Source organism: Pieris napi, chromosome 20 (assembly GCF_905475465.1).
Source record: "Pieris napi chromosome 20, ilPieNapi1.2, whole genome shotgun sequence".
In the NCBI taxonomy this organism is placed as follows: Eukaryota; Metazoa; Arthropoda; class Insecta; order Lepidoptera; family Pieridae; genus Pieris; species Pieris napi.
This window is the reverse complement of record NC_062253.1, coordinates 8761092-8786426: the sequence shown is the minus strand read 5'-3', so window position 1 is coordinate 8786426 and position 25335 is coordinate 8761092. Positions and strand designations below refer to the sequence as shown.

The window sequence follows — 25335 nt, the reverse complement described above, 5'->3', positions numbered from 1 at the left end:
CCATTTTGAGTAGTTCTGCATTTATTGGGTATGAGGAACCTTTCTGGTCAACATAAGCTACAATGGACATTCTGTTTACAATATATTTACAAATTTCAGAATTATATTATCATATCTAGCAATGAAGTAAAATTACGGCATATTCACAATAATTAAGAGGACTAAATAGATCATCTATACACATATACGTAGTAGTCTTGTATAAAACTCTACTCTAGTACGTTCCTTTGCTGGGACTTCGAAACCAAACCTCACATTCACTAACCCATTAATTACATTAACAATCTTTCCATACAATCAGTCTCCAGCCACTTTGTTCTTTTGTTTACGATAAACAATAAAGCGATTTACAGCGTACATTACTTCATTTGAGCCATTCTTTGATGGCATCGGACGTACTACCACTATATACATCACCCGACTCACAATTCTATTACAACTTGTACTATATACAAACAATTTATAATATTTAAAAAAATACAATGTTAAATTGCTATGTGTAAACTCTATTATCGATATAGGTTTGGAATAAAAATAGATTATTTTTTTTCAGTTTCAGCGTGCAAAATTTTCTAAAGCCAGCGCTTGCAAGAGGCCATACTCTCACATCGAATACATCTACAGACTCTTTAGTATAACGCTAAACATCACTCATTGATGTCCGAACACTATATAAAGTGTATTAATCAAAATACAACTAAATGATAAAGCACACAACACAATCAGTACATCTATCGACAGAGCATTGTTCACATAACCGACCGACACTTGCGATTTAAATGTAACAAGATAAATAACTTAAATACATACAAAAAGTACAAAATAAATTAACAGTCAATTGTTCAATGCGTAGATATATCCGACTATTTTATCATAAACACACGACTTAATTTACTTATATGGAATACGTTATACGGATAGCGATGCCTAAAATCAAAATCATACAATCGAAACGTCGAAACACTAAAAAGTCTCAGTCGAGACGCGTAGCAAAAGCATGGCAGTTAGCACGAAATTCTGCACCCTAAAGATTAAATAACAGAAAAATATATCTATGTATTGAAGCATAATAATCGAAGGCTAAACAGGCCGCTTCGGGCTCTACACTAGCCACGTTTACGTGAACTCCGATATGCTATGCACGTTGCGTGCCCACTCCTTCCCTCGGCGCTGCGTCCATCTGTTAACCTACGAATTAACATAGCACAGCCATTGTGACTTCCCGGTCCCGCGTGTCGCGCGCCGAGGGGGAGGCCGAAAGACCCGAGCCGGCATCACCGGCGGCGGTCGACAGACCGCTGAGCTTATGACACGGGCGGCTGCGGGCCCTGCGCCTGCGGCGGAGGCTTGCTGCCCACCACCGGTAGCTGCGCCAGCGTGTCTTGGCTGGCGTGTGCGCGCAGATAACTATTCTCCACCTCCAGCTGATTGATCCTCTCCATTAGTTCGGCGATGCGCTCCTTCAGTACTTCCACTTCTTCGCGCACCGCGAACATCAAGTGGCTCTTAACCAGATCCTGAAACAACACAAAAATATTTGTAAATTGATGGAATCCTTGGAATTATTAATTTATTACACAAATATGACTATGTTGTTAAAAAAACATATTGCTAAACCAGTACACAAACAAATGATAACGTATACCTAAGTAGGATAAAAACTGATAATAAGTATGACGTAATCTTATAAAAAATATTTCAGAATTCATATATGTAATATAGAATTTAAATTATACCTAAAACGCCATTAAATAAAAAATAAAAAGTCTGAATATTAAAACAAAAACAAGTTACATCAAAACGCACTTTTGTATTAGGCACGACCACATAACAGAGATCCTTTTGTCCCTTCTGTCTGATCTCGTAAAGGCATCCATCGCGGGGTTGAACGATATCAATCATTGTACAGCTTAAAAAATTTCACGACGTGTAATAACAACGGTATATAATATAAAGTATTATTGACTACTGATAACCGACTGGCACAAGAGATAATTTAGACGAGTTGTGCGTATGAGTTTTACCGGGCGACTGGTGGTCTGCGCGCGCGGCTGTCCTATTTAAAATGGAGGTGAACACGTCATCGACCACGCGCTCCGTGTGTGCACTCTGAACTCAACGATCCCGTATCGATATAAACTCCTGTTCTAGAACCCTTTTGCATTATGCATTACTGAAATGGCGACCATTGTGAAGTTACAGCTTGCACAATGGTACAACAAAACAGGAACGTGATGTGTCACGCGAACAGATTATTTTAAAAGTTTATACGTCTAGTACTTAAAAATATACGTAATAAATATTTGAAGTATGCTTATTTACCAATTCCATATTATTAAAGTCAACACTAGTCTTGATTACATTTCAGTTAGCAGGAGTAAATATTGAATCGATAACATCATCGCTCTAAAAATGGTTTCTCACGCTAAAATAATAAAATTGTTGCATATTTTACAAATAATAATAGCTTATGGTGACATACCTTATAGATTGATTTATAGATCAAGCAATAGGAAAACTACTGTGCTGAATTATGGCAATTTAAGTCTAGAATGCGGAAAGCATGCAATAATGTGCATAAAAAATCGAAATAAATACTAGAAGCTCAATACGTTTGCAATGTGAAAAATGTGACGCCTGGCAATAACGGGCATGAAAAACATTTTCCACCCACACAAATACTACTCGCAAGTGACTCAAAAAGTTTCGTGTCTCTATAAGTGGCGAGAGAATGTTTTCTCAATTTATATTTGACACAGTTAAATATAGACTATGTATTTGCGCGGGTTGTATGACCTTCAATTAAGGATTTAAGAATCGCTGGACGTCTTTGATTAGTCAGACATTTATGCATGTTATTTAAAGCCGAGACGTCATTATTTACATCATGACAGTTTTAATGCTTATATTGTCATTGAAACCGCAATAACAACAGGACAATTTTTGTCTCGAAATAAAGAGCTATTAAGATTACATGATACATTGATATATTCAACCCTCGTGTCTTAGGTAAATAAGATAATGATAACTACGAGATAAGTGTGCCTCGAGGTCACCAAGACCAGAAGATATTGTTAATTATTGCATCAAATGCACACATTAGCATGTGAAAGAAAATCAAAGTGCAGTGCAATGCCCTCAAGGAAGAGTACAGTGAACTTTTTCGCAGTCACGTACCAAATACAGCAGGCGATGATATAATGGGTCCAAGGGCGCATGATTAAACCTGTTGGATTGGTTTTAAACAACGGAGACAGGAACAGTGATTGCTGCTACTTGTGAAATCTTTGGAATTAGTAACTTTAAATTCATAAAAAAAAACATGTGTGTACACGCGTTAGAAGTTATACATCTTTGGCGTAACAAGATAAAAATCTTTTTATCTTGTTACGCCAAAGTTGTTGTGAAAAAACTACACTAACAATAGAAAAAAGGTATTTAATACATTGAAAGTTTTACTATAACGCACTATCTAGTTATATATCACAAAAAAAAATTCTACATAATTAAAGAAATGACAATTTTTTTTAAATGTTGACTGTGCTAACTTCAGGGTGTCGGATTTTTGTGACGGTGTGCGCGCGCATCGTAAAAATTTACTGTCATCATTTTTCCCTAACGCGCTAAAAGAAGTATAACTTCAAAAATACAATTAGACACATACATGTTTGCACGGCGCTAACAATAATAATAATAACTAATAACCCTCTGAAAACCTATAACGGTACGATGACATACATACAATTACGATTGGAATTAATATTTATTTAATCAACGAAAAATCATTTCGACGCGTCATCGTTCTGAAACTTCATTTGAATTTCAAATACGGTGCTTAAAATGGATAAGAAATAATGTAAACAAGCTCGGACGATTCCCGCCGATCGAATGCGGTGATGATATCATCATGATATTTGGACGAGGCGACGACAAATTTAATTCTCTATAAAAATACAACATTTTAGAACGCACATAATACGTTCTAAAATGTTTTGTTTACAAACTTGTCGCCTACCGGTCATGAATTTAAATTAAACAATACAAAACTAGCCTTGATGTTTGTTTCTAAACGAAGTCGAATGTTGTCGCAAAATTAAAGTAAACCACGGTCTATGTGTGTCGACGGCTCATTGGTTTAGTTAGTTCCCCTGACTGCGAATCCATGGGTCCCGGGTTCGATCCCCGGCTGAGACAAACATCGATGTGATGAGCATTTGGTGTTGTGCTTAGATCTTGGGTGTTTAAACATGTATTTAAATGTCTATCTATCTATAATATGTATGTATATACGTTGCCTAGTACCCATAACACAAGCTTCACCAGCTTAGCATGGGACTAGGTCAATTTGTGTGAATTGTCCAATCATAAAATATAAAAAAACTTTTATATATTATTTATAGAAAATAATAAATTAAATACCATGTATCTCACAATACATATGGCAAGGTTGTGTAACAAATTACTATTTTTTTACAATATTTGCGCAGCTGAATACTTAAGTCTATAAATATTCATGAGTAATTCATGACACACTTTAATGGTTTTGTTGTGACGATTCATCACTTTTATAGCAATTAATTTATATCAATGTTGAATACAAAAAAATAATAAGTTTAAAATTTAAATCATGAACGCAAATACATGTTCAAAGCTAAAACATTCCGTGACCCAAGAATAAAAAGTAAACTTATCTTCCTCATTAAACCAATTAATTGGCACATAAAAATTTAATAAATATCACAAATGTAAACACAACATTGACGTAAATTTAGTTATCAAAAGCGATAACCGCAAGTCGCAGTGAAAACAGAGAAAGGTTAGGCGGTTTAAACTTGAAGTCTGACTAAGGCCGGCTCATGTCACCAATAATATTTTTTTTTTTTTAAATACAATTCACACCAATTGACCTAGTCCCATGCTAAGCTGGTGAAGCTTGTATTATGGGTACTAGGCAACGGATATACATACATATTATAGATAGCTAGACATATAAATACATATTTAAACACCCAAGACCTAAGCACAACATCAAATGCTCATCACATCGATGTTCGTCTCAGCCGGGGATCGAACCCGGGACCCATGGATTCGCAGTCAGGGGTACTAACCACTAGACCAATGAGTCATCAAAAATAATAATAATCATCTTTATTCACTTTAAACAAAAACTTCGTACATAAACAAGTGACAGTTATATAATATTATAAATAAATAATTGTCTTTCTTCTATTTAGGGAAAATACTAGTTTGTGTGAGACTTATGCCTGCTAAAGGTAAGAGTACCAGTGTTATAGGTCATCAGGCCTCCACCACTTCGGATCGACAGGTTTTAATAAGTAGAGAAAAATTTAGTGAGAATAAACAATCATTATTACATAGGCTGCAACGTTAACACATAAGGTATGTGTGTGTGTGTGTGTAACAAATGAACCTGTCCAGAGCATTGAACATCATTGAACCCTAAAAGAACAGAAGCAACAATCAAGGTATATGTAAAGTGATCGTGAGGATTAAAACGAAACTGGTTTATTATATTTAGCAAAGGATGAAGCAATAAACGATATCATTCGGTGAGGTTTTAAAATATCAAAACGTAAGACGCGATAGCTTGTTATCGTGATTTAAATAATATCTGAAAGTGAAGGTCGAGCGGTTGAGGCAAAACATGTTTATATTGTTTGAGGATTTGTAGCCCATTCACATAATCGCTAGATAGTCGATACTAATATCAAGATATCGAGTACAATTCCGTCAAAACATTGAAATTTTCCACTACAAAGTATAATAGAAAAATATATTCAAACATAACAAGGCTGTTTGCGTATAAATTATATAACAATTGTATTAGCGTCGATTGAAACGTTACCTTAAAATTATGAAGATAGTTTTCAACTAATAAATAGACTGTAAAATGTACGAGGTTAGTATTAATATTGGTTAATGTTCCTGGATTGTTACGCGTTTACGACACAATCAAGAACAGGTTCAACAAGATTATAAATATAATACTTATTTTTATTTAGGACAAGAGTGAAAGATGGTAACGAAGACCTGTAATGAAACCATAAAAACAAGCCTCTGTAACGTGTTTTTAGGCGGTCGCCCCGCTTGTTCCTACATTCTGCTAGAAGCCATACAGTAAACTCAAGTACTAGAGTTATTAATAAATCAATCTTTATTTCATGAAAACAGAAATGAACATTGTTGGCTTAGTGGCTTCAGCGTGCGACTCTCATCGCTGTAGTCGTAGATTCGATCCCCGGCTGTGCACCAATGGACTTACATCTATGTGCACAATTAACATTCGCTCGAACGGTGAAGGAAAACATTGGGAGGAAACCGGCTTGTCTTAAACCCAGAAAGTCGTTTGTCAGGCACAGGAAGCCGATCACCTAATTGCAAATTAGATTGACAAATGATCATTAGATAGAGACATCTTAGACCAGTGCAGATAGCCTTTAAAATAAATAAAAAGTGAAAAAAATCACAGTAGGATGAAACCCATTAGAAAAGGAGGGGAATATGATCAAAATGAAAGGAAAAATAAATTACGGTCGATCTGAGGTCGGGAAGAGGTAGGGGGGGAGTTTTAAGGGTAAAAAACGGTTTATCTCGATTTCCGGCAAAACTAAAAGTCCTATCGAAGAAAGTTAAATGGCAAAGTTGGAGGTAATAAAAAGATCTAAAACTTTTGTATTCACACATTTTTCACATAACCTCAAAATTTATGTGAAAAATTCAAAAAACCGAGTTTTTGGTTTTTTATTTTTATCTTTAACAAAAATATTTTTTTTTTAACGAAATTTGGTGAAAACTTACCTTTCTATGTCCCAAATACACTGTAATTTATTTGATTAAAAATATTTATTTGTTCACCTTATTTTGAATTAATATCGAAAAAACATCCTAATTTTCAATCGAAAATTCTGACGTCAAAATTTCAGCTTTTTTCAAAAAGTTGGTGTGCTTTCAGTTCGTTGAAATCTCTACTTTCCTATGGTAAAAAAATATATATATATTACCATAGTAAATCTTCTCATAAAACGCAAAAAATCGTATGCAGTAACGCCCAGAGCCGTCATCCCCTTCCCTACTTCTCTATGAATCTTCTTTAAATTATAATCAGATGCCTATTTATTACTATTTTAAGATAACTTATATATACCTGAGTGACCTAAAAAAAAATTTAACCTTTAGATGGGCTAAAATTTTCGTATTTCATAGAGAAGTAAGGAAGGGGATGACAGGTCTGGGCGTTACTGCATACGATTTTTTGCGTTTTCTGAGAAGATTTACTATGGTAATATATATATATTTTTTTACCATAGGAAAGTAGAGATTTCAACGAACTGAAAGCACACCAACTTTTTGAAAAAAGCTGAAATTTTGACGTCAGAATTTTCGATTGAAAATTAGGATGTTTTTTCGATATTAATTCAAAATAAGGTGAACAAATAAATATTTTTAATCAAATAAATTACAGTGTATTTGGGACATAGAAAGGTAAGTGTTTACCAAATTTCGTTAAAAAAAAAATATTTTTGTTAAAGATAAAAATAAAAAACCAAAAACTTGGTTTTTTGAATTTTTCACATAAATTTTGAGGTTATGTGAAAAACTGGTGAATACAAAAGTTCTAGATCTTTTTATTACCTCAAACTTTGCCATTTAACTTTCTTCGATAGGACTTTTAGTTTTGCCGGAAATCGAGATAAACCGTTCTTTACCCTTAAAACTCCCCCCCCTCCCCTTCCCGAGCTCAGATCGACCGTAATTTATTTTTCCTTTCATTTTGATCATATTCCCCTCCTTTCCTAATGGGTTTCATCCTACTGTAATTTTATTTGGTTTCAAAAATTATCGGCACTGGTCTATCTGAAACTCAGACCGAAAAAGGTTGTAGCGCCACTGATGTTTTTATTTCATGAAAACACTGTTTTGTTGTAAATTTGGCATTGACCGTTCTACTAATTACGTCTTTCTTGTCATTAAAGTCTTGACATTTATACGAGAAGCGACTGTTCTAAACAAGAATTACTAACAAATGTATGGACACAGTGATACTCTAACTTCATATGGTTTCTCCAAGCATCGTAATACAATCAAGGTTAGCCAGTCACGGTACACAAGAAACCTCAGACTATCGCTTATCCCATTGCATTACAGCAATCAGTAATCTGCTGAGCACGTGTCCACTCCAGTGGCGCATTGGGGGCAGCTTTCCTTCCGTAGTCTATTCTTAGTGTCGGCAGGTCACGCTCGACTCATGCAAATCACGTACAATGAACATATTAGCATAGTGTTAATGTTAATAAAAATTTCTACACATCTGGACTCTCTCACAATAAAAGGGATATCGTGAGTTATGGAACCAAACATTAGATAAGTTACATCTAATGTATTAAATTTTTTTTTATGATACAGCATACGAAAATACATACAACCCCTAATTTTCACCCCTCTACGATCCACCCCTATTTTTGATTATTAGGGAAACAATATTCGCACACTTGAAGCCAATATGAGCCCTAGTTTTTACCACACTCATAAATTGTAATTTAACATTCTCGTTTCCGATAATGTCCAATAACATAAGTGTCACTTAGATTTACGAACTGATCAATAAGTCAAGTTAGTTTTTTTTAAATCCAGCATCACAACCATCCTAACGTTTTAAACAATTAAAGCCAGTTTTTACCCAGCTTCATACAAAGTGTTTCATTTAACATATTATATTTGAATATCCATAAAACAACCCCGCCACTGAACTTAACTCGTGTGCATATATTTTGACATGTATGACCATCGGTAATAACGATAGAATTAACTTTTAGGAAATTCCTTAAATACATCTGTAAAGCATCTGTACTTGTTTTTACTTGGCCTAAGATCAAACCAACTGAATATAAAAGATAAAAGGGTGAAACAAGCGAGCGGTTTAAAAACAAATACGATACAAAGTACCGAAATTAACGATCAAAGGAAAAATAAAACGGTCAAAAATAATTCACGTTACGCGGTTGAGCTGTCGGAAATCGGGTCAGTAGTGTGAGCTATGGTCGCAAACTAATTGTGAAAATCCCGAATAAACATAACATGATGTAATCGCGTACTGAATTCAGAAGCGGGTCTGTTGCAAAACACAGCACATTTCACAACTTTATCACTGACTGCACACATCTATTGCTTATTTCTCTCCTGTTATCTGATTATACATTCCCTCCGTTTTTGTAAACACGAACATGTGCGATGGAATATTTTTATTCAAAATATGTAAATCGAAACAGATAGTGATAAAATTACGCAACGGCCCAAATGTGTGTCACGTGTTCTATAAATAATTTTTATACACAGTTCCGCAGATAAAGATATAGCAGATATATTTATCAATACTTGGGTGATAAAAAATAATATAATTAAGGAAAGATAAGGCTAAACTGATTAGTAAGACATCATTGTGATTATACCCGCCTTGGTTGTTTATTCTTACTTTAATTCTTTAATTCGAATTACAAATATTGTTTTTGCTTGGTTTGTCAAAATCATAATTAAACGAAATCAATAAAAAAAACATACATTTCTGTATTGCCCATTAGGGGAATTAAAAAAATCTCAAGAAAACATGATTTTTCTAATCCGCATTAGTCATTATGAAAAACAGGGACCGAGTGATAAAAATACTATGAAGCGATAGGCATTAGGGCTGGATTGGGGTCAATCGTTGGAGGCCATCTGCTACTATTGCTAATTATAGACGATACGATGTGCAAGCGCACATCTATGAGGCTCAATTGAAATCACGAATACGCCGTGTGGACAGAGCGCAGCTAAAAAAGCCTTTACGAAACCAGTAGTGGCCGGAAAAGGTGTTTTCGAACTCGTTGGAGCAGGATTTCTGATCGCAGTTTCCATTTTGAGATTAAACCTTCCTTACAACACGTTTAATATGTAATAATTTTGCGACACCATCCAATTTCTAGTGCAATATGGATGCTATGAAAGTTGCGGGTAAGAAGAACTGGAAAGTTTCTTGCCAGTTCTTCTTACCCGCTCTACGCCCTTGACTTGCGAACTGGTAGTAAATGTAAATTTATGATTAATTTAACTTGACGATTCAAAAGTGTACTTGGTTACCCACTTGAATAAAGATATTTTGAGTTTGAGTTTATGTTCATAGCAAAGTTAATCGTTTAATTGGGTGCGACGTAAAAACCGGACAAACATTCATTGTTCATATTGTTTATAAAGTGGACTATTACTTAACGGCAATTACGAAATTCCATCAACCTAGATACATATATTTTTAAAAACTCGTTGTGTTGATATCATCTTAAAACTATTTAAAACGACACAACAGACTTTATTGAGGACCGTTGGCTTGAAGTTGGAGCAGTGTTGGCCTAGCGGCTTCAGCGACTCTCATCCCTGAGATCGTAGGTTCGATCCCCGGGCTGTGCACAATGGACTTTCTGCACAGCATTTAACTCGAACGATGAAGGAAAACATCTTGAGGAAACCGGCTCGTCTTAGGCCCAAAGGGACGACGGTGTGTGTCAAGCACAGGAGGCTGATCACCTGCTTGCCTAATAGCTTGACAAATGATCATGAAACAGATACAGAAATCTGAAGAAGCATAGAACCCTATGAAGGTTGTAGCGCCACTGGTTTATTTATTAAAGACACAGGTATGTACGCATACAGATGCAAGTTCCTTAGCTCGAAGTTATGAAAGTATTGCATTTTGACATACCGGACATTTGGTAAGGTAAGTCACGAGTGTTTGGCTTAGTGCTTATATGGCTATTGTATCGTTTAAAACTGGTTTCTATAAACCCTCGTATTCACGATGTTTTCGCAGATGTTTTCTGCCGATCACGCAATATGTAAATTGTATTTTGTGAGGCTATAAATACATATTATGAAAACTAGTTTCCCTTTTACTTCTTCATTCATAACGTTGGATTACATTTTAGATGTGTTTTTAAAACCCTCATCATCAAATACGTACTATGCTCTACGGCTTAATGTTTTGATGAATTTAACTGGTGTTTGGATTTAATTTCGTTAATAGAAACGTGTAAAAATGTGTTTGGAGTGGATTGCACAATAGCATTTATAAATGTGTTACGATATAATAACTGTATTTAAAGTTTTCTTTGAAAGACATAAGAACTGAAAAATGATATCAAATCAATAACTCAAAGTCCAAAACATTCTCCATATCTATATAAATCTTAAATTTAAAAACCAGTTTCGATTCTAGAATCAAAACTTTTTGTACATCACGATTTCACATTGATTACGTCACATGTTCAAAGCGGCTTTAACAAGGCTTTTTGTTCAATCCAATTGCACAGTAAAATAGAATGCTTATGCACCAGCTGTATGTTCTTAGAAGCGGTAAGGAGCACAGACGGAACTGCACACGCACGGCCGACTGACACCCGCACCTGTCATGCGTTACACAGGGTTGCCAACACAAAAATATATCTATTGTAAATGGGAGTACGAACACGACATAAGATTAATTTGTATCCTTCCAAAAAAATCTGATTTCAAATCGTGTTTCTATGAGTAAGACTAAGGTATATAACCTGTGTGTATCCCTGGATCAAATAACTGTTGTTTCGGGTTGGTAGGCGCGCAGAAAGAAATATAAAGTATTGTTGCAATGTAGCTTTTGATACATGACGTTACACAACGGTCTTAAACATACTTTGTATAGTAAGTTTTATTCATAGTAAGGTTTTTGTTTGGCAGCCCTAACGTGATGTACGCACAGTGTATGTGCCACACGCCTTTATGTGATGGATGATGATTGAGATTCTTGTTGTGATAAGATAATTATTGCGTGCACTGTTTGTGCTTGTTTGCTTGTGGTCTTAGCGGATGAATACCGTAATATGTTTAAAATTGAGGGCATTGTTATCCTACACTTACATACTATATTATGTTACTTCACTATATAAATGTGATTCGAAACAATTTTGTTATAATTCCACTCAGGGTCTCCGCAGTGAGGCTATCAAATTCTTCTCCTTATCAGTAAAGCTCCTTCTCTATCTTCTATTAAATCTCTACTGGTACAGTACCTGTCTACATCCACCAGTAGCCCGCAGTATTTAATCGTACTTCGTTCTTGTAATGAAGTCTTGAATAAATTACTAATAAATATATCATGTTTTTTATATAAAATGTTTTGAAAGCTCTTGAAACTAGATTTAAGTTTGATTGACGTTACGACGGCCTGAATGCAACTTGCCGTATAGGTGTTATAATCTGTGTATTTTTTATTTAAACAGGTTCGACTCCTTGACAGGATTGATTTCGTAATACAAGTTTGAGTTGCAGCAACCCGTGTTCATTACACTAGTCTAGCCAACTAAGTCACTAAAATCCTCACTTAATATTGTAATAAAAAATAATTAAATTAATCAAAACATTTTTTATATACATAGTGTTTAGGAGAGTGCTTTAGGATAGTACTTTAGTTGAAACATGTAAACGCTACTTGCTTTAGTAAACGCTACGCTAAAGAACTTGCCTTTCAAGTTGTACTAAAGCACTCTCCTAAACACTAAGATAATGTAAATCGGCCTTAAGCTTCGAAGACACAGTACACAATACCACGTTCTAATATCGTGAGTTAAATATCAATTGTTATACATATTTAAATAACGCCATGTAACAGTTACGTAAACGATGTCAGATCATACGTATTCTAATGACCTTATGGTATTGTCGTATAAAAATAGAATAATGAGCGGATTATTTCAAAACAAGTGCAACTTCTCATGCCTACCTATTAAATAATCCTTTGACGTTTGTAACATAAGTAAAACAAAATTACAATAAGAAAAGCAATAGCGCATCTGATAGAAGGCAACCCGAGTTAGTTATCAGAAATTATACAGTTTTCAATAACTTCAATTTTAAAATCTACATAATGTATATCTACATATGTAATGATAATTGATGGTATATGAAATTAGTCTAAATTCGCTTAGCAACGTTATCGAAGGTATTAGGAATTCAATCCCAAAAAATTTAACCGTTACAAAAATATACATGCATTTATGCGTCTGAAATAGAGTCCATTAAATGAAAATCATATGAAAAGAATTACTCTACTATTTTGCAACAAAAAAAACCAGTCTAATCGTGGGAAATAAAATTGCAACTTAATTTTTTTTCACATCCAGTGTCTTATTATACAAATTGTTCCTTACATTTTAGTTGTTATATTTTGCGAAATTTCGCAGGCTCTTGATAAACAAAGTATGTTATTATTTATTTCTCGACTAACTAGGCATCGACCAATCGAATCATGTAAAATAATACAATACGAGTTCGAGGCAGAGTAGCAATTACTTTAGCCAGACACATTTGTAGGCTGGTCTCAGAGAAATAATACTTTCAAGAAAATTTATTTAACTACCAAATTTTAATTAGTTCTCGAGTACAACAATAATAAATTGTTTGCAACGGCGTTCGTAGGTTAACCCAAAGCGGTTTAGTAGAGTTGTCTGCCTGGAGTAAGCCAAGTTTCACATATTCATGTGTAGTTTGCGTGGGACGTCTAAACTCTTCATGGTTGTAATAGATAAGAGACAACAAACAATTGAAATTTCATGACTAGGAAGTGTTGTATTAAGTGTTCATTTGTTTTAGTTCAAAAACAAACACACACATCAAACAGATGGCGACGCGACACATTAATTGCACTAGATTGTGAACAAGAACTGTAAAAGGCTTGAAGTTCTAGAACAATGACAACGGTGAATGTTGTAATTGTACCTTCCTAAATGTTGCTTTTAAGTGTTACTTGATAAATTCATAAATAAATAAAAATATAGAGTTTAGAAGTGATTAAGTCGACCACCAGACCAATTTACAACCAACAGGAACCTTATATTAATAATAGGCAGTAAGACTGCAATATGTTGATGTTACTTGACTGATTATACGACTGACGCTTGCGTAACTGGGCAAGAGCATAAATTAATCAGTCCAGTCTAATTCAAACAAAGTAATTTATTTTCTTCTAGAACTTCAAAGCAAGTTCAATTGACCGTTTAGTTTTATAGTGTAAGTTCCGAAGAAGGAGCAAAGGGCACATAGATGTATGCATTTATTTTACTGATACCGTACCAATTCCTAAAGGACTGGCCACGCGGCACTCACTCGCCATCATTCTTCGATGTATTTTAACATTAGTTGTACCTATCCTCATCTAATGGATTAGTCCAAGTGTTATAAAAACCCATTATATTTTACCTAAGCTCTTTTTTTTAAATAGAAAATGGGCAAACGGGCAGGAGGCTCATCTGATCGTAAGTGATACCGCCGCCCATGGATACTCTCAATGCCAGAGGGCTCGCGAGCCCGCAAGGCCTTTTAAGAATTGGTACGCTCTTATCTTGAAGGACCTTAAGTCGAATTGGTTCGGAAACACTTCAGTGGGCTGCTGGTGCGCGGCAAAAACTGCCTTGAAAAACGCTCAGTTGTGGAAACCGTCCGCCGGGTCGTCGAGGTGATACGAGCTCTTGTTATAGACCATACTTTTTTATTCAAAGCAAATCTATATCACTAGAAATCGAACGTTTACCTCAACGAACTACTGAGCTACAGTGGTCAATATCCCCTGAATCGTGCTATGGTAACAAACTATCAGACATGCTGACTATAAAATATGTTTACGTGATCTCCGTACAAAATGGATAGGAAAGTTGATATACGTAAATGTTTAAATAACATAAAGATAGTGAAAACAAACATTAGTTCAGCATTTTACTATCTAGAAATCTACACTGTATTTATATGGCATGTTTCTAGAAGGGTCTAATCTATGGACAACATTTAACTTGACTATAGAAATAAATAAATTAAGCATAATAGATATAATATATCATCTTTCTACGCAAACAAAAGTTGAATATTTCGTCATAGTCGTAGAATAGTGACGGATCTGACAAATAGTAAACTGTACAGGGCAGTCATTTCAATATGATATAATCATGTTAGTTTTTGTCATAACTATTTGAATTCATATTCTGTAATTATGAAAATTGGCATATAATGTTACTAACATTAAATTACACAGTTTTCTAGAAAAATCACACGTTTCTATCAAATCCGTCACTTTACCGACCGTTTAATTTGAAATTTAAAGCACATGGATTTTTTTTAATGTAGCCGTAATATTTAGTCAATAATTCAAATATAATAAAAAGTGGATTTTGGATTTGGAATTTTTCCGACATTGTTCTACGATCACGACGATTTATACTGTCAAAAGTTAATAAAGTCACATCGTTCGGGAAGAAAACCTAGATACCAACTGTAGAAGTATTAAATCTCGTCAGTTAAACTTGACTTATGATTATGGTGATACATGTAGACGAGGTTAACTTTTACCACTGTTAATGCGGTGTCGACATTTTTTGCATAGACACGAGACTTTATAGAACACCGAACGCATGCTTTCTGTCTAGGAATGCAAAGAGAATGCTAGCTGCATTTGACACTATTGTAAATACTTTTAATATCAAATGATTTTTGCTTTTATCCATTATTGCCAGCTACTGAAACCATAGTCAAACGTAAACATTTATTCGACTGTTTAAGAATCGATGTTTTTAACGCCCATATTTATAAAAAATAGTAATACTGATATTTCTCAATAATAAGTTCGTTTTCGTCTCTTTTTGCCAAGTGTTAAAATAAACAGACTGGTGAGTCCTTGGTGAGATTTTACTAATTAATGGATTAAGCTGTTTTTTTTTTAATTTTCGAGTATCATTTACTATATATTGTATATATATAAACTCTTTCACCTTACTTTACTTTTACTATTCATACTACTTACTACCAAAAGCACGTTAGGATGTAACCTGTATAACATTTTATACACGCAAAAGTCCGTATCGAGTAATTTTATGCAAAATGCTGACTTTGTTGAATATTGGTTAGAGATATCTAAATAGATATTTGCTTCAATTGCAAAAAAAAAATAATAAAATGTAAAAAAAAAATCTTACCATAGCTTGCTCGATCTTATTGTCGATCGCCACGGCGCTTGTGCCAGATGCGCTGAAACAAAAAAATTTACTATTATTATAATGATTACTATCATCACACTTTGTAGTCAGAAAAACAAAGCAAAATATTATTAAACAAAATTATAGTTTCATAGTAATCAAATCTCAAGATGTTTACAATGTTCATGACTTCCCATAGATTAAAGCCAGAGCAACATTCTTTTGTTTATTACATAGAAATTCCAAATAACGGTGTAATCGATTATAGTTCCGTCAATTTAAATCGTAATGAAATAACTCGCAACAAACAAGAATTTAATTCATTGTTTATCGTTAAGAATGCGTGCATATCGCTTATCGGTCACTTTCACATTGGCACGCCTCAAAACAAAAGAGCACCGTGGTTAATTTGCTAACTATAAAGTTCCAACGGATAGAACTATTGATATCTAGACGAAATTGAAACATCAAATTGTGAATAAAAGTGTCTTTAGGTCAGAGTTGTATCATCTTTTTTCACCACGTTTTAAGACAATAAATCGTCAAAGTCGTAGAATAGTGACGGATCTGACAAACAGTAAACCTTACAGGGCAGCCATTTCAAAATAATATTATCATGTTAGTTTTTGTCATAACTATTTTAATTCATATTCTGTTATTATGAAAATTGGCATACAAGCAAACAAACCGTTTTGAAAAAAAAATAATAACATTAGATTACACATGTTTCTATCAAAACCGTCACTTTACCGAATGATTAATTTAAAAATTTAAAACACATGGATTTTTTTTGATGTAGCCGTTATATTTAGCCAATGTAGTATCCAAATAGAATAAAAATGTTTTTTTTCAAATCCGACATTGTTCTTCGATCATGATCAGATTTATTGTATTGCTAACGGTAGCTATAATTTTATTCTGACATGATTAATCTACAAATCACGAGTATCGCTAATTTGCAAGTCTGCAATTAACGGCCTACATGAATTTAAATACTAAAGGAAATATTTAAATTGTAATATTGATTATATTATTGTAGAAATCAGTTATAAATATCTCCTAGTTAACTGGTGAAGCATCCGCGATAAATATATAGAAGATGACAAGGACATCCGTTGCGTAGAAAACATAGTCAATGTAGAAATGTGAGAAAATTGGCAAGTCCGGATGCTTATACTAACATAGATTGTATTGGGGTAAATATTTAAATGACCTACGTTATTAGAAGATATTTGGACAACACATTGGAACAATAGGCTTGTCTTGTGTCGGCAGTATAACATAATTCATATGTTATATAGTCGGTATAACATAGTTTAAGTCATACATATAAGCTGTGTTATTTGTAGTAACCTGTTCACCTACAATCACCTACTAGACCTTCACTTATCGACAGATCTATAAGTGTAACCTTAATCGTTCTACATTTTTGCACTTAAGATTATTTTGCGACTGTTTATAGAAAAATAGCAGCAGTGTTGGCCAAGTGGCTTCAGCCTGCGACTCTCATCCCTGAGGACGTAGATTCGACCTCGGCTGTGCACCAATGGACTTTGTGTCTATGTGCGCATTTAACATTCGCTCGAACGGTGAAGGAAAACATCGTAAGGAAACCGGCTTGCCTTTTATACACAAAAAGTCGAACGCGTGAGTCAGGCACAGGAGGCTGATCACTTACTTGCCTATTAGATTGACAAATGATGATGAAACAGATTCATAAATCAGAGGCCCAGACCTAAAAAGGTTATGGTGCTTCTCAGTAGTGTGGGCTTCTCAGTAGTATTCGAATATCGAATTTTAAGTAAGAAAACCAAAATATCTATAAAATCAAACCACAGCTAATTTACAATTTTGTATTGAATTTATGACCTTATACTCTATTGAATTCAGCAATGTAGCACAATATGAGTACGTTCTTGACTTTCTCCAGTCAGATCCGTGCCGGCAAGCCGTCATCGAGGTGAGCAGCGACGTCGAAGTTGACGTGCATTCAAGCGTTGAGAACCGCGGCCACGTATCAATTTCGACCAGTTCATTACTGTCTAGAGACGTATCGAATGACCACCGTGAATTTCACGACCACCGACTGACGATTACATATGACGGGTGAGCTGGATAACCATTGCAAAATGCACAACTTTTTTTAGAAAGCATATTCCTGTTAAGTAAACTTTGCTTTCTCTGAAGGAACCTCAACAAAACAAGTTTCGATTCTTTCTTGATTACGCAAGGACGTCGTTGACAAATTTGCACATAGGATAGTTGCACTAACTTGGCACGTGGTCGGTAGAAAGTCTCTACCCACATGTCATCCATAATTAAACGTACAATAATTAAAAAGAGTATCAATTTCTAGTTTCGTTTAATTAATTATTAATTAAAGAGAATTATGCAACACGATTCATTATCTTATGAAATTAAAGTAAAACGTGACTTCAGTTAATTTGCAAGAAACAAAGGTGTTGCCAAATAATCTCCTAGCGTATGGTTCATCAGTTTCAGTTAACGGAATGTACACCTGAAAAATCATTTCAAAACATGTTTAAAAATAGCATTTATATTTTCGTTAAATGTGCTCATTTGCTCGTTAAACGTTTCATCATAGTAAAGCATGTTATACCATGAGCCAAAGGATTGTAAAATGGGTAGGAATTGTATAAACACTACCTTTATGTTCAAATTATTTATTAAGTTGATTTTTCATAACTAAAGATGTCTTCGAGATAAGAATAACAAGAGAAATGATGGATGAGAATATATTATAAAGGCTAAATTATATGTTAAAGTTAAAAGTGTGCTATTTGTAAATTAAAATATTATTTAACGCAATAATTAAAAATATGTTTCGTTATAAATAAATTTCCGTGAGTCATGTATACAAAAGTAACTTTAGCATAATTAAGCCAGGGAAGCAAAGATCAGGAATAACAATACGTAAAATACTCATGAAAATTCAATATCCTACATGACTCACACAATTTCATTGCTAACATTTCAAGATAATGCGCAAAACACATCGTCAATTGTTTTTAACTTTGTTTTTAAAATTTTATCGACTTTATAAAATTATTGAGAGTTTAACCTTAAGCCGAGTCCATTGGCATTTCGGCGATGTTTTTATAACGAGAAACGGGTATTTGCGTCAAATAAGTGAGTTTTTCGTAAATGTTTTTATAAACAATAGATCACACTATCCACGTGTTAACATATTGATATAACCGGGGCATCGTGGTGCATTGCAGTAGTACATTGTTACCGTCAGTTGCGCGGTGTAGAGCCAAGGTCGATGAAGGGAAATCGTCGAGTGTAGCCGATGTCGACACGGCCCAAGTTCCTCACGACCGTTACATCTCGCTGCATCGTTTCACAACACTCACTCGTATCGATCATTACTTAATTAAGTGAGGAAACAGACTGGCAATGATTATTAGGAATTCGTCTCTACTTCATCAGCTATTGAAGTAGATAACGCCGTGCTGCGATAAGAAATTGCAACGAAAGTAATAAAAAAAAAAAAAGGACCGATTACGAAATGGCGTTTCTACAACAAAGGGCACGAGGGAGAAGTCAAAATCTGTCACGCAATGTGGCCGTCCATTGTTTAAAAATATTTGTTCTAAATTATAAATGACATCATTACGAGAAATTAAAACGTGTTTTTTGTAATAACACAGTTTTAATAAATCACTGCGCGACACATTATAATGTCATCAATAATATAGGTGTAACATATTGAATTACATATACATTGAGCATCGCTGCAGCTAATCGATATAAGAGCAGACTAGACTTTAAAATTCAATAGGCGGTGCTGACGTCAGCCAATCAGTGTTGCCCTGCAGCCGGACACTATAGTAGAACCTTCACCGACTTACCTCTTCAATATAAGATGACCTTAAAGCTAACTTGAGAGACATAAGATGGCCACAAAAAGCCGCAGTGCGCCACGTCGCAAGCTTGCTTAGAAAAAAATTACTCACACAGGGTAGAAGTAGTCGATGTACTTAACGACGACTTCTCGTAGCAGATCCTGTTTGTTCATGATCGACGAGTAGCTCGTATTTATAAGTTTAGCCTGCATGGTTTCGTCTTCTAGAATCCGTAGCTTGTGGGACGAACGTGTCCCACCTTTGGGCTGTAGCGGAGCCGTTTTTGCAAATTGTCTTGTGCGTGTTGAGGTAGAGCTGTTTTAGTAACGGTTACATCGACACGCGAGCGACCGGACCAACGCGTTGCAGCGAACTGGGAGCGGGGCCTGCTTCGGGGGCGGGGGAGGGGGCCGGCCGGAGCAAGTGGCGCGCGCACGGCTTTACCTACTACGGGGCTTCAACGCGGTGTGGCGCCTCCAAACATTCAGTCAATGTTTCTTACCGTGCTCCGAGATATGATGCTGTCTTTACGTTTTGAAAACAGAATCCAGCAAAACATTTACGACAAATTGTATGGCTTTACCATTGTAGAGTTCAAGGTTACCAACTTTTTTACTTTTTATAAAATCACATAAAACATAGAGGTGCTCAAACCGGTATTTTGGAATGGAAGAGAACGCTTTTAGAATATTTAACACGAGCATCTGATATGGTTTTGTTTGATTAAATAATTCAAGGCTCAAAAACTGAATAAGTGAAATATTACTCAAGATAAACATTATGTATAATTAAATTAAGAAAGAAGTGGCTAAAAGCGTAAACAAAATATTAAATGAAGAGAAAAAAGCGAGAAGCATTGAGGACGTCATAAAAGCCATATTACTTCCGCATAGTTTCATAGTAGTATCACACTTAGATAAAGTGTTAAAGATCAGTGATTACTTGACTAGCTAGCACTTATTATAGGTATGATGTATCGGCTTTCTACCGACTTGGTAGACAGTTACAGAAAAATACATATTCAATATGTTTAAAGACTTGAAGTCTTCCATTATTATTTACTTAGATCGTTAATTAATTTTGAAAGCCATAACTCCAGAATCAACTATATCGAACACTACATAGTGCTTCTAAGAGTTAGAACAAAAGCATTAAATTACCGTCACTTCATTCGGGTGAAATTTGGCAATAGACCAGAATATTAAACTGATTTTACGAATTTAGCTTAAGTTTAGATTACTAATTGTTTAAAGTAGTCAAAACAAAATATCTACATCAAGTTAACTAATCTATTTTTGCATCTGACGCAGTTAAGATAATAAATAATTTGCGTTTATTTCCGCGGCCATTACATGGCTCTGGCAGCCACCTGAGCCATAATTCATCAATGATACATGATATTGCCTTTGTTAATGAACTAGACTAATGAATGGATCAAACAAACTATTTGCATTATATTCTCATTACAAATTTACCTTTTCAACCGCGAACTGCGTATAAGGAACAATACCTTCTGTATGACAATCAAGATTTACCAAAAACATTAAAAGATCTTCCTACTAGAGTTTTTAATAATCGACTGTACTGTAATAATAATGTACTGCTTTTGGAAAAATGTATTATTCTATAAATTATTATTTGACTGAAACATTATAATTAATATTAATTTGATAACGTCATAATATATTTTAATAATGTGATATTTTATCGCTACAAATAATATTGATATGACTCATAATGTATGTAACTTCTATGTAAAATTCCTTTTAAGACAAATTTGTATGCCATTATGTGTGGCAGAATATGCGAACATTGGATTGTACCACCATAACATTTTTGTACCATATTCTTGCAAATAAATTATTATTATTATTTTGCAATATTAATTAGAATTAAGTAATTTGTTTTTTTATTATTAATCATTACCAGCGTTGATCTGGAAAAGTCGCCCGTTACCCTCCTAATTCTTATGTTAGTTAACTATACGTTTTACAAAGCAAAGAAGTGTTAAATAAGTTAATTTTTCATGGATATTATTCGTGTTACCATAACGTTACGCTTTGATCGGTATTGGATAAACAAAAATTCATACAAATGAAGTACATATGTGGGTAATATCGCGAATCGCGATACGTGTATTATTATTAAAAATAAATCGCAAAATATGTTGCTAAGCGCAAAACTCGAAGACGGCTGGACTAATTCCAGTGTTTTTTTTAGTTTATTCCTTGAACTCTGAGGAAGGTTTTAAGGGAGAGAATAATTATAATTATAGAAAAAAATAAAAAATAGTATTCCTGAGGCTTTTATTCTGAAAAAACGAACAGTCTCTATGTGGTGGCATAGCAAAATGTTTCAAATATTGGTATGTAACTATGTAGCTTCTAAAAAGGTAAGCTAAAGTAAAAAATAAGGCGTAACGAAGTTCGCGGGGCAGCTAGTTTCACATAAATTGGACTAAGATAAGATTCAGAGATAAGACGTATTTTGACATATGATAAGTTTTTTATAAAAAAAGGGGAAAGCGGGCATGAGGCACAGCTGATGTTAAAAGACATGGACACGCTAGTACGTTGCCGCCATGTTATTGGTAAGATTCGCCTCTCGTCATATGCCGTCAAATACTCGATCAATAATACGATCTTCGTTTTGCTGACGATAAAATTACACAACACACAAAGAACTGTTTCAAATATGTCGAGTCGACAATGCTGAATCTACAACAATTGCCCGTAAAATAGTAATTGCAAATTGTAAGCAACACTCATGAATATGTATTGCTTTATCAAGTACATGAGATGTTAACGTAATACGCGTTTTGTATTCATTACGATGTTATGCGATACTTATGCATCGATTGGTGTATATAACAATGTTCAAGGTCGCACGGTACCTTCATAAAAATCATAAATGTTTTATGTGGGTAGGTACGCCTTGTTGGGCAACGGCAGAGTGCTACTTTCCAATTGAAATGAAACAAGGACAAAAAAAGATGAAGAATGTAAATTACATATCTTAAGGTAAGGGTTTGAAACAAGGTTATAAGCTAATTTGCCATTTAACATAATATATTATATTATGACGAGTATGTATTTGCGTGTTGTTCCCACGAGAATGTAAGTGCGTGCTAGGAGCAAACCTCCTGCTGATAGAGGACAAATCTTTGTTTTTAATTTATTTTATAATTATTTATTACTGAAGATGTTATGTGAAACATGGTGTAATGGTTGCAGCTAATTACAAACGTTGTGTAAAAAAAACTTGGCGATTAAAAAGAGTGGCGGAGAGTTTATTGCCAGTTCTTCTCTTCCATTCTACGCCCTTGATTTGAGAACTGGCAGTAAATGTAAAGTTAGAAGCATATAATTTATATTTCTTTTTTGACATTCATAAGTGTACAATGTGTTACTTATTATGAATAAATGATTTTTGACTATATTAGCCATATAAATACATAGGTTAGATAATCCGTCAGTATTAACCGTTACTAAATTCATACTTTTATGAAGGAGTGTTGGCATAAACCCGCTTATAAAAAAGGCTTTCTTCTTGAATAAAAACTGAACGACGAAACACTTGACAATCACATTAGCCTAAGACCGTTATCTACAACAAAGATTTCCATACAAACCCTAGCCACAACAATAAAACTGGTAAAAAAATACAGCTATTCTTTACTTTAGACTATACGAATTTAAATATACAGATTTAGCTTCACTTTTTCAAATCTTTATTAGTAAAATTCTATAATGGAGATTAAACTGCATAAAAGCAGATGAAGGAAACAAATTATTGCTGGAATAATTTTAAAGGTTACATTATAACGATGATCTCATACTGTGACCTCATCGCAAAATCTAATATTAATTGCCGATTATTGCATACAGTAGACATAAGATGATTATTATAATGACTGTAATTAATCATTTTTATATGAACAAGGAATAATAATTATAGAATATATGTATAATAATCTTTGTTCTGCGAATACTCAATATTAATAGATCAATTTAAATATATAATTTTAGCATTTAAGATTTGACTATAATCACTATTTTTAAAGTAGAGATTTATGTGTTCAACTGACATAAAAATGAGTCTTAATTTATTCTTTGTTTTAGTTATAATAAATTATAAAAGTCATAAATTTCTTGCAAATTATTTTATTTCAATTAAATTGTGTAGAATAATAGTATTTTAAAATGCATATTTTAGTATTCAAATATGTTACTGCTACATAAATAAACAATATGCAATTAATAAAAGTATGATAATAGTAAACTACTGCCCTTGTGCGACTAGAAAGAAATATAGCGACAGCGGACAGTGCATCGCCTAGAATTCATTTATTCACGCGTTTTTTGTCAATAATCTCCAAAAATTGAGTGACGTAATACTTGAACGCTCCTTTTATGTAACTGAGATGTTACATTAAATCTATAGTTAACCAGAAATTATAAAAAAATATAAATACTACAAAAGCCATAAAAGTGTTAAATGTTACCAGTATAGGTATAAGGGTAACATTTAACCAGTTGTTTACCAGTAAAGACATAACCGCAAAAAGACATTAAAAATATTTAACTCTCCGTAAGTAAAAACCCCACTGTCATTAGCTTATTTTCTTTGATTACATAATGTTCCATACCAAGGTTTGCGGTTTTGGTGTAAGCTTACAACTGATTCATCTTGACGTCGAGAACAGCTTCCTTATTGCCTTAATCTATATATATAAAAGAAAGTCGTGTTTGTTACAACACTTATAACTCGAGATCGGCTGGACCGATGTTAGTTATGTCTTTTTTGATGGATTTTTCTCCACTCCGAATAGCAGAATAAGTAATAAAATATCGGATAAGTTATCGAATAACAATAAATTAATAAATTAATTTTACGAATGCACACGGCATGTGGTGACATTTGTTGACAAAACTACGCATCATTTTACGTCGAATTCGTGTCACTTCAAGAAATTCCGAACTTGAGGTAAATGAGGAGATGCATAACCAGGCTTTGATCTTGATCGAAAACATGTGTTACCTCATCAAAAAATGTTGTAAAGCAGAAAGTGCTTTAACATGCAGTATCGCAATATTGGCGATAGAGAGAAGAGGCCTAATGTGTAAAACTGCCATTCTTCTTTTGCAATGGCAAGCAATAAAACATTTCTCTATTTGCAAAAAAAGTTATCACCTTAATGGAATCCTAAAATAAGTTTAACTAAAGTAACAACGATATTATTATTAAGGCGGAACGAAGTTAGCCGGGTCAGCTAGTTTTATAATAAAACCTTTTTTGAGGTAAACTGTCTTGGACTGGCTTGTATTTTTTTAAAGTATTAAAACCAATAATCTTCATCCATTAAAAAGATTTTAAAAAGGTTAAAGTATTTACACTCAAGCTTTGTTATATCTTTACGGCTTACG

At 34.1% G+C, this 25335-nt stretch overlaps 1 protein-coding gene across 6 annotated transcripts in view; it reads right to left on the bottom strand.

Annotated features, from left to right (window-relative positions):
• Positions 1 to 25335, bottom strand: part of LOC125059813 (protein bunched, class 1/class 3/D/E isoforms-like) — a 156855-nt gene continuing 131520 nt past the window's right edge. For 5 of the 6 annotated variants that reach the window (XM_047664435.1, XM_047664436.1, XM_047664439.1 and 2 more), the window contains 2 exons: positions 16041 to 16092; positions 1 to 1517 (listed from right to left, as the gene is read on the bottom strand). In XM_047664435.1, coding sequence (XP_047520391.1) covers positions 1305 to 1517; positions 16041 to 16092 — 265 coding nt within the window. In that variant the 3' untranslated portion in view covers positions 1 to 1304. Of the gene's footprint in view, positions 1518 to 16040; positions 16093 to 20020; positions 20296 to 25335 lie in introns of those variants that run through there. The other variant, XM_047664440.1, reaches the window with a different exon arrangement.